Below are 15,050 nucleotides of genomic sequence, written 5' to 3' on the forward strand. Positions count from 1 at the left end.
TTCTTTCTCTTTCCTCTTTGTATCTTTTTTCTATTTTTTCTTTTTTTCTTTAAATTTAATCGTTTTTAATGATAAAATAATCAAATAGATGTAGCTAGCATGGTTGGAGCAAAACATAAATTTTTCCTAACTAAATTTAGCTAAACTAATATCTATATTATATATAATAGCGGAAGCAGATAGAATGTATAAAAAGTGTTTTAGAGGCCTTTTCGCTTAGTTGTCATCGTAGGAGAAAATATGAGTTTAAATTATATATATTAATAGTAATTAGGAAATTTAAATATCATAACTACTATATTAATATCATTATTTCAGGTTTATCATTAAAATAAATTCATTAATTACACAATCTATGCAAATTCCATCAAACGGTTTCATCAATTCAAAACCTTGGATTATAAATAGCATCTCATAACTCTGTTACTCTTCAATCTCTAACTCTGTCGTTTCTTCATCTCTGGATAAATATTTTGATGAATTTGGGAAATTTTTATTATCGTATGCAATATCAAGTTATTTTATGTTGCTAATCAATCTTTTTCTTCTTCTTGAAAATTGTAAGGTAATTGTTACCGATGTGGTCATTATATTTGGCTGATTACATACAAAATAAGACGATGAAGTGGTGGATTTTCAGCCGACAGTGGTGGTAATGGAAGCTGAGGAGGAGAATGACACACTTTTGCTATTTAGGATCAGTCTTATTTTTTCTTCTCCTACATTAACTTCATTCTAATGAATCTGTATTTATGATTTTCTAATTCTTGGATGATTGATTGTGTTTGTACACTGTTACGATTTTGGATTTGTTGGATCTTTTTTTTTTTGCCATTTTTCTTTTTTGAATCAAGTAATGTAGCAAATATGAAATGCCTCTTTGTGTTCTTTTTTTTTCTTTTTTTCTATTAAAACTAATAAATCTTTGATGGTTAATCTGCTGAAAGTAGGCGTTAATGATTAAAGAGCAAGAAGATGAAGATGGTAATGAAGGATGAGAGAATGAAAGTGATAACATGACATATTTTTATTTGATGACTTTCACCTTCCATTTCAAGTTTTTAATTGGCATATTAATATTTATATTTAGCTCAAAAGTGTTTTAGAGGCATTTTTGTTTAGTCCTGGTCGTAGGAGATAATATATGAGTTTAAATTATCCATATTAATAATAATTAAGAAATTTAAATATCATAACTACTATATTAATATAATTATTTCAGTTTTATCGTTAAAATAAATTGATTAATTACACAACCTATACAAATTCCATCAAACGGTTTCATCGATTCAAAACCTTGAATTATAAAAAACATCTCATGTTTCATATGCAAATTGAAATATCCATCATCTGAATCTTTCAGAACTATTCTTTCATTTTTAATTACTAATTCACCTATGTGGTACTCTTCATTTTCTAACTCTGTCGTTTCTTCATCGCTTGATGAAGATTTTGATGAATTTAAGGACTTCCTATTATCCGGCGCAATCGAGTTATTTTATGTTCCTGATCAATCTCCTTGTTCTAAAAAATTGTAAGGTAGCTACTACCGGTTGGGTCATTATATTTGGCTAATTAGATACAAAATAAGCGATGAAGTAGTGGATTTCCAGCCGACAGTGGTAGTAATGGAAGCGGAGGAGGAGAAGAACACACTTTGCTATTGAGTATCAGTCTTATTTTTCTTCTCCTATTAACTTTATTCTAATGAATTTGTATTTATGATTTTCTAACTCTTGGGTGATTGATTACGTTTGTACACTGTTACGATTTTGGATTTGTTGGATCTTTTTTTTTTTGTCATTTTTCTTTTTTGAATCAAGTAAGGTTGTAACAAATATGAGAATACCTCTTTCTGTTCTTCTATTTTTTTCTTTTCTTTTAAAACTTATAAATCTTTGATAGTTATCTGTTGAAAGTAGGCGTTAAAAGAGCAAGAAGATGAAGGTGGTAATGAAGGATGACAGAACGAAAGTGATAACATAACATATTTTTATATGATGATTTTCACCTTCCATTTCATGTTTTTAATTGACATATTAAGTATTTATATTTAGCTCTTTAAACAAGTTTAGGGACTAACATGGTATCCTTTAAAGTTCAAGTCAGTTAATTTTTTCTAGACAAGTTCAGCCGGTTAATATATTAAGTCTATTATTATTATTATTATTATTATTATTATTTATAGAGGTTATTAGCTATAGCAGTATCCATGGTTCATAAAATTGTTTTTATAAAATTATTGGTTTTAATTGATTAATTTATGAGTTATAAAATCATTTTAACATAAAATATTAATATCATTTATATTCAATTATATATAATTAAAAAAAATATATAATTGAATATAAATGATAACCTTGAAGCTTGTGGCAGATGCAGATGTCATGAAGAAATTTTGTGCCATGCTCTCAGAGACTGTGAGAAAAGTAAAGAGGTTTGGAGGAAAGTTCTCCCTATAAATGTGCTATCTTCTTTTTTAGCCCATTCTGAGCATGATTGGTTTGTGGATGGGATTAATGGGAAACTTTTGGCTGAGTTGAATCAGGGTGTTCTCTTATTTGTGGTGGTATACCATCAGATTTGGAGATGGAGAAATGAAGAGATTTTTGGAGGAGAAACGGTTGTTTTGCCTAATGTCTTGGATTTCTTTTCCAAAAAGATTTGCACCTTGGTTGATAGCTTCGTTGAGGATCCCTTGGCTAGGGCTATTCAGAGGAAGGAGGTCCATCTCTTAGGCTGGTGTAAGCCTAGTAAATGTGTGGTTAAGCTTAACACTGATGGCTCTTGTCTAAAGGACGGGAGAATTGCCGCAGGAGGGGTTCTGAGAGATGATGGTGGCAGTTGGGTTTCTGGTTTCTCTCAGAATTTGGGAATAGGTTCGTCTTTCTCTGCAGAGCTTTGGGGGATTTTTTCTGGCCTTAAGCTAGCAAAAAATCTGGGGGTGAAGAAGCTTCTGGTGGAGTCTGATAACCTTGAAGCGGTCAAAATGATATCAGAAAACAATGCTATTTGCCTGAATAGCCAAAATTTAATCAAAGGCATTAGAAGGATTGGCTCCTCCTTTGATTTTCTTAGCTTCGCTCATATTTATAGAGAGCAAAATCGAGTAGCGGACCGTCTTGCGGTTGAAGGTCATTCAAGGATGTTGGGTCTCTCAACCTTTTCTTCTCCTCCGTTGTTCATTTCGTCTCTGATCTTGGATGATTTGGTGGGGTCAGTTTTCCCAGGCTGATCCCGGGCTAAGCGGCTTTGTTCGTTTTTCTTTCCTTTCCTACCAAAAAAAAATTTACAATTTTTTATTTAGATATAAATAATTTATGGTAAATTACACAATCGTCAGGATTGTCAAATTTTTTACAAGTGTCTCAAACTCTTAAACAAATTTATGTATATGTCAAATCTGGTAGGTTTTTAAAAACTATTTTTTTTCCCTATAAGTAACTAACTGAAAATTTAACAAAAACAAAAATAAAGTTATGATATTCTGATATTTTAAGATTTAAAATCATATAATAATAAAATACATAAAAAGATTTTAATAAATGTAAATAAAATTTAAAATCTGATTTTTGATGTAATTTCTTCAACAATTTATTGACCCGCGCAACGCGCGGGCACAGTGCTAGTTTTATATTATTTTAGAGAGTGAAATAACTAGTTAATGTTAGAGATGCTCTTAAAGAACATTTTCATTTGTAACACGCTATTCGATTTGAAGCAAAGTCTGTTTATTTCGGATGCTTCGATAACCTAGATATTGAGATATTTTTTGATACTTCTCCCAAAAAAATAAAACATTTTTAGGGAATTAAAAACAAAAACAAAATGACAAGAAGTAATGAAATATATTAACATAGGACAAAATAGTGTGAAATGAAGAAAGTATCTCCCTTTTTATTTCCCCACGCAACAAAATAACTTATTTCTTTCTCAATCACTATAAGGGTCTGCTTGGATGAGAGTTAGAGGAGGTTCATTAAAGGGATGTTATTTTTCTAACCTTGCTTGGGAATGAGTTTAAATGGAGGTTATTTTTCTAACTTTGCTTGAGAATGAGTTTAAGTTTAAATGAGGGTTAAATGGAGGTTTGAAATAACCTTAATTTTAGTCCCACCAAATTGGTGGGATCTGGAGGTTCTCTAAGCCTTTGTTTGAGAGTTTGAAGGTTAATGGAAGGGAGAGTTAAAGGAGGTAATGGAAATGGAAGGGAAGTGATGGAATGGAAAGTTAACAATTAACCTTGTTTGGGAGTTTATAGGATGTAAATGAGGTTAAATGTTTAACCTTGTTTGGGAGTTTAAATATGGATGGGAAGGAAGGTTAAATTTACTCTGCAGAGACAAGAAATTTTTAAAAAGTTTACGTTACTCCCATTAACCCCCAATTTGGAGGTTAGAGTTTGGAGGTTAGAGGAAGTAAACATTTAACCCCATTAACCTCTATTTACTTTAAAAAAATAACTCCCAAACAAGGTTAACTCAATACTTAATCTTCCGTTACTCCCATTTACTCCCATTAACCTCCTCCCAAACAAGGGCTAAATAATCTCACATTTCCTTCCTCTCCCTTTAATGAATCTTGTGAAACCTTTGTCCAACCAGACCCTAAAGAAGAAAACAGAATTATTTTCTGAAGCTTCAAAAAAAAAAAGGAAAAGAACAATTTGAAGAATTTCATGTTTACTTCTCCAAGTCAGCACAACAAGATATCAGTCTTCCACAAGAGTTTCAGTCAAATTCATCTCTTATCATATATCTTAAATTTCTTCATATAATTTCCAATTGATTCATTTTAGTCCTCCAAAAGTATGACGTTAGTAAAAAAATCCCCAAATCTTCTTCTCTTATTATCAATCTCAATCTTTCTCCTTCCCCTAATCGCAGCTGATGCTAATTGCAATCACACCTGCGGCAAACAACATCTCTCTTATCCCTTCGGATTCTCCTCCGGCTGCCCAATCCAATTAAACTGCAGTTCATCCGGAGATATATTTCTCGACGAACACTATCCTGTCCTATATGTAAACGATGACACTATCAGAATCAGTCTTCAACCTCAATGTAACCGCTCAATTGAAACTTTCCCTAAACTTTTCACCAAACACTTTGCGCCTTCTTCAACAAATGCGATTCTATTATACAATTGTTCTTCTGCTGTTTCTCCGTGCAGCATACCGGCGATTAACGTTCATTTGGAGTCGCTTGATTGTGCTAATAATACTAGCATAAGTTGTATTTACGATCCAACTGTTGATGGTTTTTTTCATCGGAATCAAAGTCAGCTTCTCCAGTGCGAGTATCTTTTGTCTTCGATTTCTGTGAAATCGTTGAATGATTCGGGAGTTTCTTTAGATATATCGGTGATGGATCTAGTATGGTGGATTCCTGGAAATTGCAGTTGTTCTGAGCATGCTGATTGCCGGGAAGTTCTTACTCCTGATGGCCCTGGACATCGGTGTCTGTGCAAAGATGGATTCGTCGGTGATGGTTTTTCCGGTGGTACCCGCTGCGAGAGAGGTTAGATTATTTTTCAGGCTTTTTATCAAACAGTTGGTGTCCATTTTTTGATATTGTTTCTTTGATGAAATTCGGGGAAGATCTAAAACTCGATGAATTGCGTTTGAAATTCCCTCCCAATTCATCTATTGATTTTCATTTCTTTTTCTTTGATAAAGCCCAAAGAAAAAATGAACCAAAGGTGTCTAATTAAATCAAATCATTCATGTTCTGGTGATCAGAATTAATAATATGTTAGGAAGAAAGTTATGCAAAATTAGTGATTCAACTAGACTTTACTTTGATAATTGCAGGGTAAAAATATTAATGAATTATAATTTTACTAACATTATGAATTCTAAATTTTATTTCAGGACATAAAGTTATTAAACTTTGTATTATAATAATATTAAAGTTAAAATAAAAAAAATTAGCAAAATAATGACTTGAAATTAGATATTTGAGAATAATTTATAGTGATGTGGATAAAAATATAATCAATAAGGTAATTAACTTTTCATGTTGTTATTTCAATAAGAAAATTTCAATTTGGATTTTAATATTAGTAGAGATAAGGTACAAAAATAGATTTTGGAGTATCAATCTAGATTCCACGTATAAAATAACATAAATATAGAATTAATGTTTATAAAATAGCATCAATTTAGGTTTTGATAACGAAATGTGACATTTCATTTATATTATTCAGTTATGTTGTGTTAATATGAATGACGTATCACGTTTTGTTATCGAGACCTAAATTGTATTATTTTGTAAATATTAGGATTAGATTGATTCTATTTTATAGGTAGAGCTGAAAAAATCTTAAATCTATTTTGATATCTTATATACATATATCATGAAGTTGTTGAATTTTTATATAAACAAAATGAATTTTAAGATTTTTTTTTTTGTCTTCAAAAAAAAAAAGAAAGATATTTTTTTTTATAAGGAATTTTAAGATATTATTAATAGCCTTATTGTTTAAAGGATATAAATGTCTTTTGCCCTATAATTGCTGGCAATGCTAGTTAAGAGGGTAGGGTAGGAGAAATTACACCATCCTATTAGTGGTTTGATGACCAAAAATGTCCCTAGTTTTGAAGGGAACCTCTTTTGGCGACAATATGTAAGTTTGTGAGCTTAGTAGAGCAATCAATCATTGAAATAAAAAGTAAAGTCAAGCTAATTAACAAATCCATTGGGTGAGGGACCCAAATTTAGTTCATCATAAGATGGAGGACTTTGATGAAAAAGGAAACGGATGAGAAACGACAAAGTCAGCGATTAGGATAAATTAGTTGTCCTAAACTGCACGTTTCATGGGGGCCATTGATAGCTATTTTAAAATGTTACTACTTGTATGGACTAAATTAAATTGTCTTACTATCTACTAATATATTGGGCAAATTACATCCATGGCCACTGATCTTTACCCATTTAACATTATGGTCACTCAACGCCTCAAAATGACCACTGACGGTCTTAAAATAAAAAAATCCGAAGAGTTAATGATATTCTAAGGAACTTTAATTCTTGAAAATTTTCATTTTGAGGTCATTTAGGTGTTGTTTGGTTAGGAGAGAGAAAGTGAATTTTTAGAGAGAGAACGCTGCAAAAAAATGTGATTTTGGAAAATAAAAAATGTGGTTCCATGGTAAATGTCGTTCTGAACAACTTTAATTCTTTAATATTTTCATTTTGAGGTTGTTAACGGTCATTTTGAGTACTTGGTTAAAGTTGAGTGGCCACATGTGTTAAAAAGTGTAAAATTTAATGGTAATACAGTTAAGAATTGAAATTCAGTGGCCACAATGTTAAAATGAACAAAGTTCACTGGCCATGGGTGGAATTTACCGCTAATATATTCTTAATTAATTAGCTTTCAAACCTGTAGACTTTGATCATATTTTTCTTCATTTATTATGCTGTAGTAGATCAAAGGTTCCAATCAAACACTGAACATTTCCCTTTTTTCATGAAGGAAATTATAATTCTCAAATTAAAATAATCAACTAAATAAATGCTGTTTTTGGTTATTAATTATGAACTTAATTTAGTTTTTCTTCTGTCCTTTTCTATGAAATGCAAAACAGCCTCTTGCAATGTAGCAAAGTTTTGGTCTGGCGATTGTGGAGGATCCACAAGAATTATAGTTCTAATTGGAGGTACTAAATCAGAAAATGACATTATAATCTAAATTTAATTCTATAAAATTAAACATAATCAGATTTTCTTTCTGTGTCCCCAGCAAGTATTACTGGAGTATCATTACCTATTGCAGTAGCTATATTATGCTGTTACATCCACAGAAGAAAACACCATCCAAAATCAAAAGGATTCAGAAAAATCCGCCTCTCAGAAGTAACAGGATTCAACATTCCAATCTATCCATACAGAGAAATCGAAAAAGCCACCAACAATTTCTCCGAAAAACAACGCCTCGGAACAGGCGCTTTCGGTACAGTTTATGCTGGCAAACTCAACAATGATTTATGGGTTGCAATCAAAAGAATCAAACAAAATGACAACACTGAACAAGTCATGAACGAAATCAAGCTAATTTCCTCTGTAAATCATCCGAATTTAGTCCGCCTTTTAGGCTGCTCCTTAGAATACGGTGAACAAATACTCGTCTATGAATTCATGCCTAACGGAACACTATGCCAGCATTTACAAGGCGAGAAAGGCGACGCACACGGACTCACCTGGCCCGTCCGCCTAACTATCGCTTGTGAAACTGCACAAGCCGTAGCGCATCTTCATTCTGCAATTAACCCTCCGATATACCATAGAGATATCAAGTCAAGTAACATACTTTTAGACTACAACTTCACCTCTAAAGTTGCGGATTTCGGTCTTTCGAGATTAGGAATGACCGAAATATCGCATATATCAACTGCTCCACAGGGGACTCCAGGCTACTTGGATCCTCAGTACCATCAGAACTTCCATCTTTCGGATAAGAGCGATGTTTATAGCTTCGGAGTAGTTCTTGTTGAGATCATAACGTCGTTGAAAGTTGTGGATTTTTGCAGGCCGGCGAATGAAGTGAATTTGGCTGCTCTTGCTGTTGATAAGATTGGAAAGGGAAGATTAAGTGAGATTATAGATCCTTATCTTGATATAAAGAGTGATGATTGGGGTTTCTCTTCTTTGCATAAAGTTGCAGAACTTGCATTTAGATGCCTGGCTTTTGATAGAGATATGAGACCTTCAATGATGGAAGTTGCAGCTGAACTTGAACAAATAAGGTTAAGTAGATGGCCTCCTCCTCATGTTGAAGAAATGACAGCTTCATCGCGGACTGGACCGTCTTCTTCTTCTTCTTCTTCTTCGTCTTCTTGTTCGTCATCATGTAAAGTAAGTGAGAATCCATTAAGCTTTAATGGAAAGAAATATGAATTGGGAAATAGAGGTTTGTTTACTGTAAAATCAATGGATGTAGGGAAGGATAGTTCACCTGTTTGTGTTCAAGATCCATGGCTAAGTGAACAAAGTTCACCTTCATCAAGCAGTTTGCTTAGCACTGTAACTCAATGATTTCAACTTCTTTTCATGAGATTTTACTGTCAATGTGTGTATATTACCCTCTCTAAGTAAATTTTATCTTAATATTTTTGTTCGGACAGGTCGGTCCTATAATTTATAGATCCTAGGCGAGTACCTACCTTATATGTATTTGCTCGGTTCTCTCTACTTAAAAAGAAATATACGGATGTTTTTTTTAATGTAATTAAAAACCGCACTCAGAGCAACTACAGTCTACAGTAGAAAGTAACAACACTACCGCATAAGCATAGATAACACTCACTTGTAGCAAACTACTCTTTCCAAATTTTGTAAAGTTTGTTTGTCATAAAACACTATAAATTCACTCAATTAATATACAATTAATAATTGATGAGGGATAGGTCCAACCCAATTCAACCCCAGCCCAAACAAGATATGGCCCGCATCCTCACTTGAGTCACATGCCCACCAAGAGACCCCTCGCTCATCTATAAAAAGGACTCCATCACCACTATTAAGAGGTTTGCTCAAGAGAGAAATTGAATTTTTAGAGAGAGAAAATTTAATTACTTACTGCCAAAAAACCTAAATAATTAAAATTCACTTTCTCTCTCCTAACCAAACAACACCTAAATAAATTCAAAACGAAAATTTTCAAAAATTAAAGTTCCTTAGAATATCATTAAGGCTTTGGATTTTTTATTTTTAGCATTCAATGGTCGTTTTGAGGCGTTAAGTGGCAACCGATGTTAAAAAGTGTAAAGTTCAATGATCATACCGGGAAGAAATGAAGTTGAGTGGTCATAATGTGAAAATGATAAAGTTCAGTGGCCATAGATGTAATTTATCTTATATTTACTGCCGCAAAAAAGGCAATTAATATTGTAATGATTAAAGATAAACCTATGCCATGAGGCACAAGTTAGATAAACCGATTAATATATGACAAGACCTTAGAGGAAAAACATAAATGTATATTTTATTTCCTAAACTATTTAATACATCATAATCAATTCACTTTCAAATCACATCTTTTTTTATAAGACCAGGCTTATCATTGAAGACGTTACGGCAGTGCATCTATCGTGCTCTTCGGCCTCATGACAGCTGATCCAATTGGCATACCTGCAAGTTCATTGGCCACCGCTTTTAAAGAAAGACATGACATCCCACCTTCAATTAGTAAGCTTTTACGGCATGGAGAAAAATCTTTTAGGTGCAAGTCACGAGTATTGTCTAAAACCCATCCAATATTATAGTTAAAGTGGTCTACATTTTCAAGGACAACTTCTTTAACTCATAAATAAGATATCCTAAGTCTCATTTCAGTACCTGCTACACATTTAATGTCACCCATTTCGTTGCACTCTGCTTCACAACCTGTTTGCAAGGTAATTGAATTTAAAGAAGCTGCAACTAAGAAAAGCGAACCAGATTTCCAGCCACTTAGGAAAAGCAAACGTAACGAGTAGCTTTTTTTCCTCACAATTCCCAGTTTCTTCTTTTCATCATGTGTGGCTTCTGAAATGTTTGTTTTCTCAATTTTTATAGACCATATCTTCTGTTACGTACCAAAGAAAGAAGAAGATTACACTTAAGTAATTAGCTATTAGTTTCTTAGCTATTAAGTTTCATTACTTAGTTGTTAAGTTTTAGTTCCTTTTATTAGTGTCTTAGCTACTAAGTCTTAGTTACTTAAGTGTTAAGTTTTGCTAGCTGTCATTTCTTCTTCCTTAAGTATCTTTTGCCACTACTATAAATACAGCTATTGTCATTGTAAGGGATCATGAAAAATATTAATGAATTCTTTTCTTTTTTCACTCTCTATTCTCTGATTTCTTTTTCTATCTCCTACCTCTCAACTTCTTCATCTTAATTCTTTTCTGTAAAGTGTAAATCGTAACATTGGTATCAGAGATCTCGATTCTCCGGCAAATTCTGATCGGGTATGATAAATACGACTGCACCGGTAACTCGTGTAACTAAGAAGAATCAACAAGCCATGGAAACTCTCGAAGATCAGATCAAGGCTCTCACAGCTCAGTTTTACGATCGATCGGAGTCTACTACAGAGCGATTAGACAAGATAAGCGATCAACAAACTGAGCAACAGAAGAGGATTGAAACTCTAATTGCAAAGCAGAATCAATTACGAAGAGATCAATTGGATTCCAACAAATCCATCGTTGAAAGGTTCCACAACGTGTTATCTACCTTCACCAAGCTCATCCAGATTAATTCCGGTATCTAGATTAATTTTGATCAACCTACGACTTTAACCCTCATTACTAACACTGGAAAAGGAATTCTCGGCAACGGTCCTAATTCACCCCTTGCATCCTTCGTAGAAGTTTCTCCACCTGAGAGAACTCCCTATTTCCACAAGTTACTTCTGAAATGCGATCTTCCTGTGTTTAAAGGTGTTGATGTAGATCTTTGGGTGAGTAATGGTAATAAATATTTTCAGATATTTGAAGTTGAAGAAGAAAAGAAGGTGATGCTGGTTGGATTGTACCTGCAAGGATGAGTTGAGTGATGGTTCTGAAATTGGATTTCCTCTAATCCTCAAACTTCTTGGAATGAATTTGTCCAAGAGGTTGAAAAGAGATTCCAAGAAACAGAGGTGGAAGATGTAGTGCAACAATTATCATAACTAAAACAGGAAACTACAATCCTGGCTTATCAGGAACAATTTGAGGCAATCAGGCTCAAAATGGAAAAGGTTCACCCTAATCATACTGAATCTTTTTATATTTCTAGTTTCATCACTGGATTAAAACCAGAAATTAGGTCTGTTGTTAGATCTTTTGAACCCACTACACTCTATGTTGCTATTAAGCAAGCCAAATACCAAAAAACTCACATTAAACCTATGATCGAAGCTGTCAAGCCCAAACCTACTTTTCAATCCCCAAACACACCTAAACCCTGGCCTTATACTACCACCAATCAACCTTACTCTACTCAAAATATAGGAAATATTGTTAAACCAATGGAACAGAAACCCAGCCTAAATACTAATCATGTAAAACGCATACCAGGAGCCTGTTGGAAATATGGTGATAAGTATCATCCTGGGCATCAATGCACTACTAAGAAACTGAATTTGATTAGTGGAAGTGAGGAAGTGGAGATTGAGGAGACAATGGAAGGGGAAACATCGGAAGAGCCAACTGAAATAATGGAAATAACAAGTGAAGAACAACCAATCATTATATCCATAAATGCCTTAGATGGAGGATTGACTAATGGAACTTTGAAACTCAAAGGCACCATGATGAAGAAACCTACATTGATTCTAATTGATAGTGGTAGCACTCATAGCTTCATTGATTTTAAGCTGACCCAGGATTTAAAACTTCCTCTTGTCAAGGTTAAGCCAGCAGCAATGATTGTGGCTGATGGAAGACAGTTGATAGTCAGTTCCAAGTGTCAAGAGTGTAGTTGGACTATGAATCATAACAAGTTTACTTTTAACCTCAGTGTTTTGGAGTTGGGAGATTATGATCTCATACTGGGATCTGATTGGATGAGGAAGCACACCCTTGTAATGTTTGATTTTGACAAGAATAGATTGTTGGTTCATCAAGGTAAGAGGGAAGTGGAGTTGAAAGGAATGGGGGATGAGATGTCAGTAAAATTGATGTCTCTCAAGTCTATGAATAAACTGATCACCAAAGGATGGAAAGGTATCTCTTCAACCTTATTCCTTATTTCTGGTTCTGAACCACAACCGGAAGTATCCAAACCAAAACTAGAACCCTTACCTAAATCACCACCCAACTACTTTTCCCTTCTCACGCGCTATAGTCACTTATTCCAAATGCCCACATCTCTTCCACTACAGCAAAGCCATGACCATCAAATTCCTTTAAAACCATCCATTGAACCCATAAATGTCAGACCCTATCGCTATTCTTATCACCAAAAGAATGAAATTGAAAGGATGGTTGATGAAATGCATATAAGTGGGGTAATACAACCAAGTCAAAGTCCTTATGCATCACCAGTTCATCTTGTAAAGAAGAAGGACGGCACATGGCGTTTCTGTGTTGATTACAGAGAACTTAACAGAACTATGGTTAAGGATAAGTTTGCTATTCCCGTAATACAAGAACTTATTGACGAACTTCGGGGTGCAACAGTGTTTACCAAGCTGGATCTCAGATCTGGTTATCATCAAATTTGAATGAAGTTAAAAGATGTTCCAAAGACTGCTTTTCGCACTCATTCTGGCCATTATGAGTTCTTAGTCATGCCTTTTGGCTTGACTAATGCTCCTGCAACATTTCAATCTCTTATGAACATAATTTTCAAGCAGTATTTGAGGCAGTTTGTACTTGTATTTTTTGACGATATCCTCATCTACAGCTCTTCCAAGGCTGATCACTTGAAACATTTGGAAATAGTCTTTCACCTTTTAGAGGAGCATCAATTATTTGCTAATGGGTCTAAATGTGACATAGCAGTTCCATCAATTACTTATTTGGGGCATATCCTATCGGCGGACGGGGTTGCAACCGATCCTTCTAAGATTGAATCGATGGTTAAATGGCCCATTCCTACTACTCTAAAGGGTCTGAGGGGTTTCCTCGGTTTAACGGGATATTATCACCGTTTCATTAAGGGTTATGGTACCATCAGCAAACCTTTGACCGAATTACTGAAGAAGGATCAGTTTTGTTAGAATTCTGCTGCTACTGAAGCTTTTCAAACACTTAAGAGAATGATGACCAAAGCTCCGATCTTTCTTTACCTGATTTCACGCAGCCGTTTGTGTTGGAATATGATGCCAGTGGTACCGGAATGGGGGCAGTATTCATGTAGGCCGGTAAACCCATTTGTTTTCTTTCAAAAACCCTTAGCCCCCGTAACCAAACCTTATCTGCTTATGAAAGAGAATTATTCGCCATACTCCATGCTTGCACTACTTGGAGGCATTACCTCGAAAATTCACCCTTTATAATTCGTACGGACCATAAGAGCATCAAGCATTTGCTGGAGCAAAAGCTTCACACCTATTTGCAGCATAAGGGGATATCTAAATTACTTGGCTTAGAGTATTCAATTCATTATAAAAAGGGGTCTGAGAACAAAGTGGCAGATGCCTTGTCTAGATAAATGGAGGATGCTGGTTCCTTACTTGCTATTTCTAATATGGTACCTACTTGGTTAGAGGAAGTTAAAACTTCCTATGAAAGGGATGTCAATGCTACTAATTTGCTTCAGCAGTTAACCATCCAGCCAACCAGTCATCCCAAATATACCTTAACCAATGACATTCTTCGTATGAATCAACGAATTTACATTGGTTCTCACACTGACCTACGACAGAAGGTAGTAAAGGCTTGTCACAGCTCATATATTGGAGGGTATTCAGGGGTTAAAGGCACTCTCTCTCGACTACAACAAACTTTTTATTGGCCAAAAATGAAAATTGACGTTATTTAGTGGGTTTCTACCTGTGACACATGTCTTAGATGCAAGGATGATCGCTCTGCTTATCCTGGTCTCCTCCAACCTTTGCCAATTCCAGAGGGAGCATGGAAAGATATCGCTATGGATTTTATTGATAAGCTGCCTAAATCCAGAGGATTTGATACTATCTTGGTTATTGTAGACAGATTTACCAAGTCCAGTCATTTTATTCCTCTTTCTCATCCTTTTAATTCAGCTAAGGTAGCCAAAGCCTTCCTTGATCATGTCTTTAAATTACATGGTATGCCTCGAACCATCACTTTGGACCGAGATAAGGTGTTCATTGGTTCATTTTGGAAGGAGTTAATGAAGTTACTGGGCATTACATTGCAATTTAGTAGTGCCTATCATTCGCAAACGGATGGGCAGACAGAGCGACTCAACCAATGTTTGGAGAATTATCTCCGTAGTATGTGTTTTCTTACTCCGAAGAAATGGGCTGATTGGTTAAGCTTAGCGGAATACTGATATAATACCAGCTTTCATAGTGCAATTAAGATGGGCCCTTATCAGGCATTATATGGCGAAGCACCATCACTTCCATTAATTCCTTCCATTACA

The 15,050-nt window shown here is 34.5% G+C and overlaps 1 protein-coding gene across 1 annotated transcript; it reads left to right on the plus strand.

Annotated features, from left to right (window-relative positions):
• Nucleotides 1–4,628: 4,628 nt before the first annotated feature.
• On the plus strand, nt 4,629–9,074 carry LOC136200724 (wall-associated receptor kinase-like 14). The gene is made up of 3 exons (XM_065991151.1): nt 4,629–5,519; nt 7,595–7,666; nt 7,750–9,074. Exons 1-3 carry the CDS (start codon nt 4,811–4,813, stop codon nt 9,039–9,041), a joined length of 2,073 nt encoding a protein of 690 aa, XP_065847223.1. The 5' UTR covers nt 4,629–4,810; the 3' UTR covers nt 9,042–9,074.
• The last annotated feature ends 5,976 nt before the right edge of the window (nt 9,075–15,050 follow it).

Source organism: Euphorbia lathyris, chromosome 7 (assembly GCF_963576675.1).
Source record: "Euphorbia lathyris chromosome 7, ddEupLath1.1, whole genome shotgun sequence".
Taxonomy (NCBI): Eukaryota; Viridiplantae; Streptophyta; class Magnoliopsida; order Malpighiales; family Euphorbiaceae; genus Euphorbia; species Euphorbia lathyris.

What these genes read in the sequence shown, in the direction of transcription:
- LOC136200724 (XM_065991151.1), top strand. Translation starts at nt 4,811, where the DNA reads ATGACGTTAGTAAAAAAATCCCCAAATCTTCTTCTCTTATTATCAATC. An exon ending in TGGTACCCGCTGCGAGAGAG is followed by an intron (nt 5,520 to 7,594) that starts GTTAGATTATTT and finishes AATGCAAAACAG; the next exon opens with CCTCTTGCAATGTAGCAAAG. An exon ending in AATTATAGTTCTAATTGGAG is followed by an intron (nt 7,667 to 7,749) that starts GTACTAAATCAG and finishes CTGTGTCCCCAG; the next exon opens with CAAGTATTACTGGAGTATCA.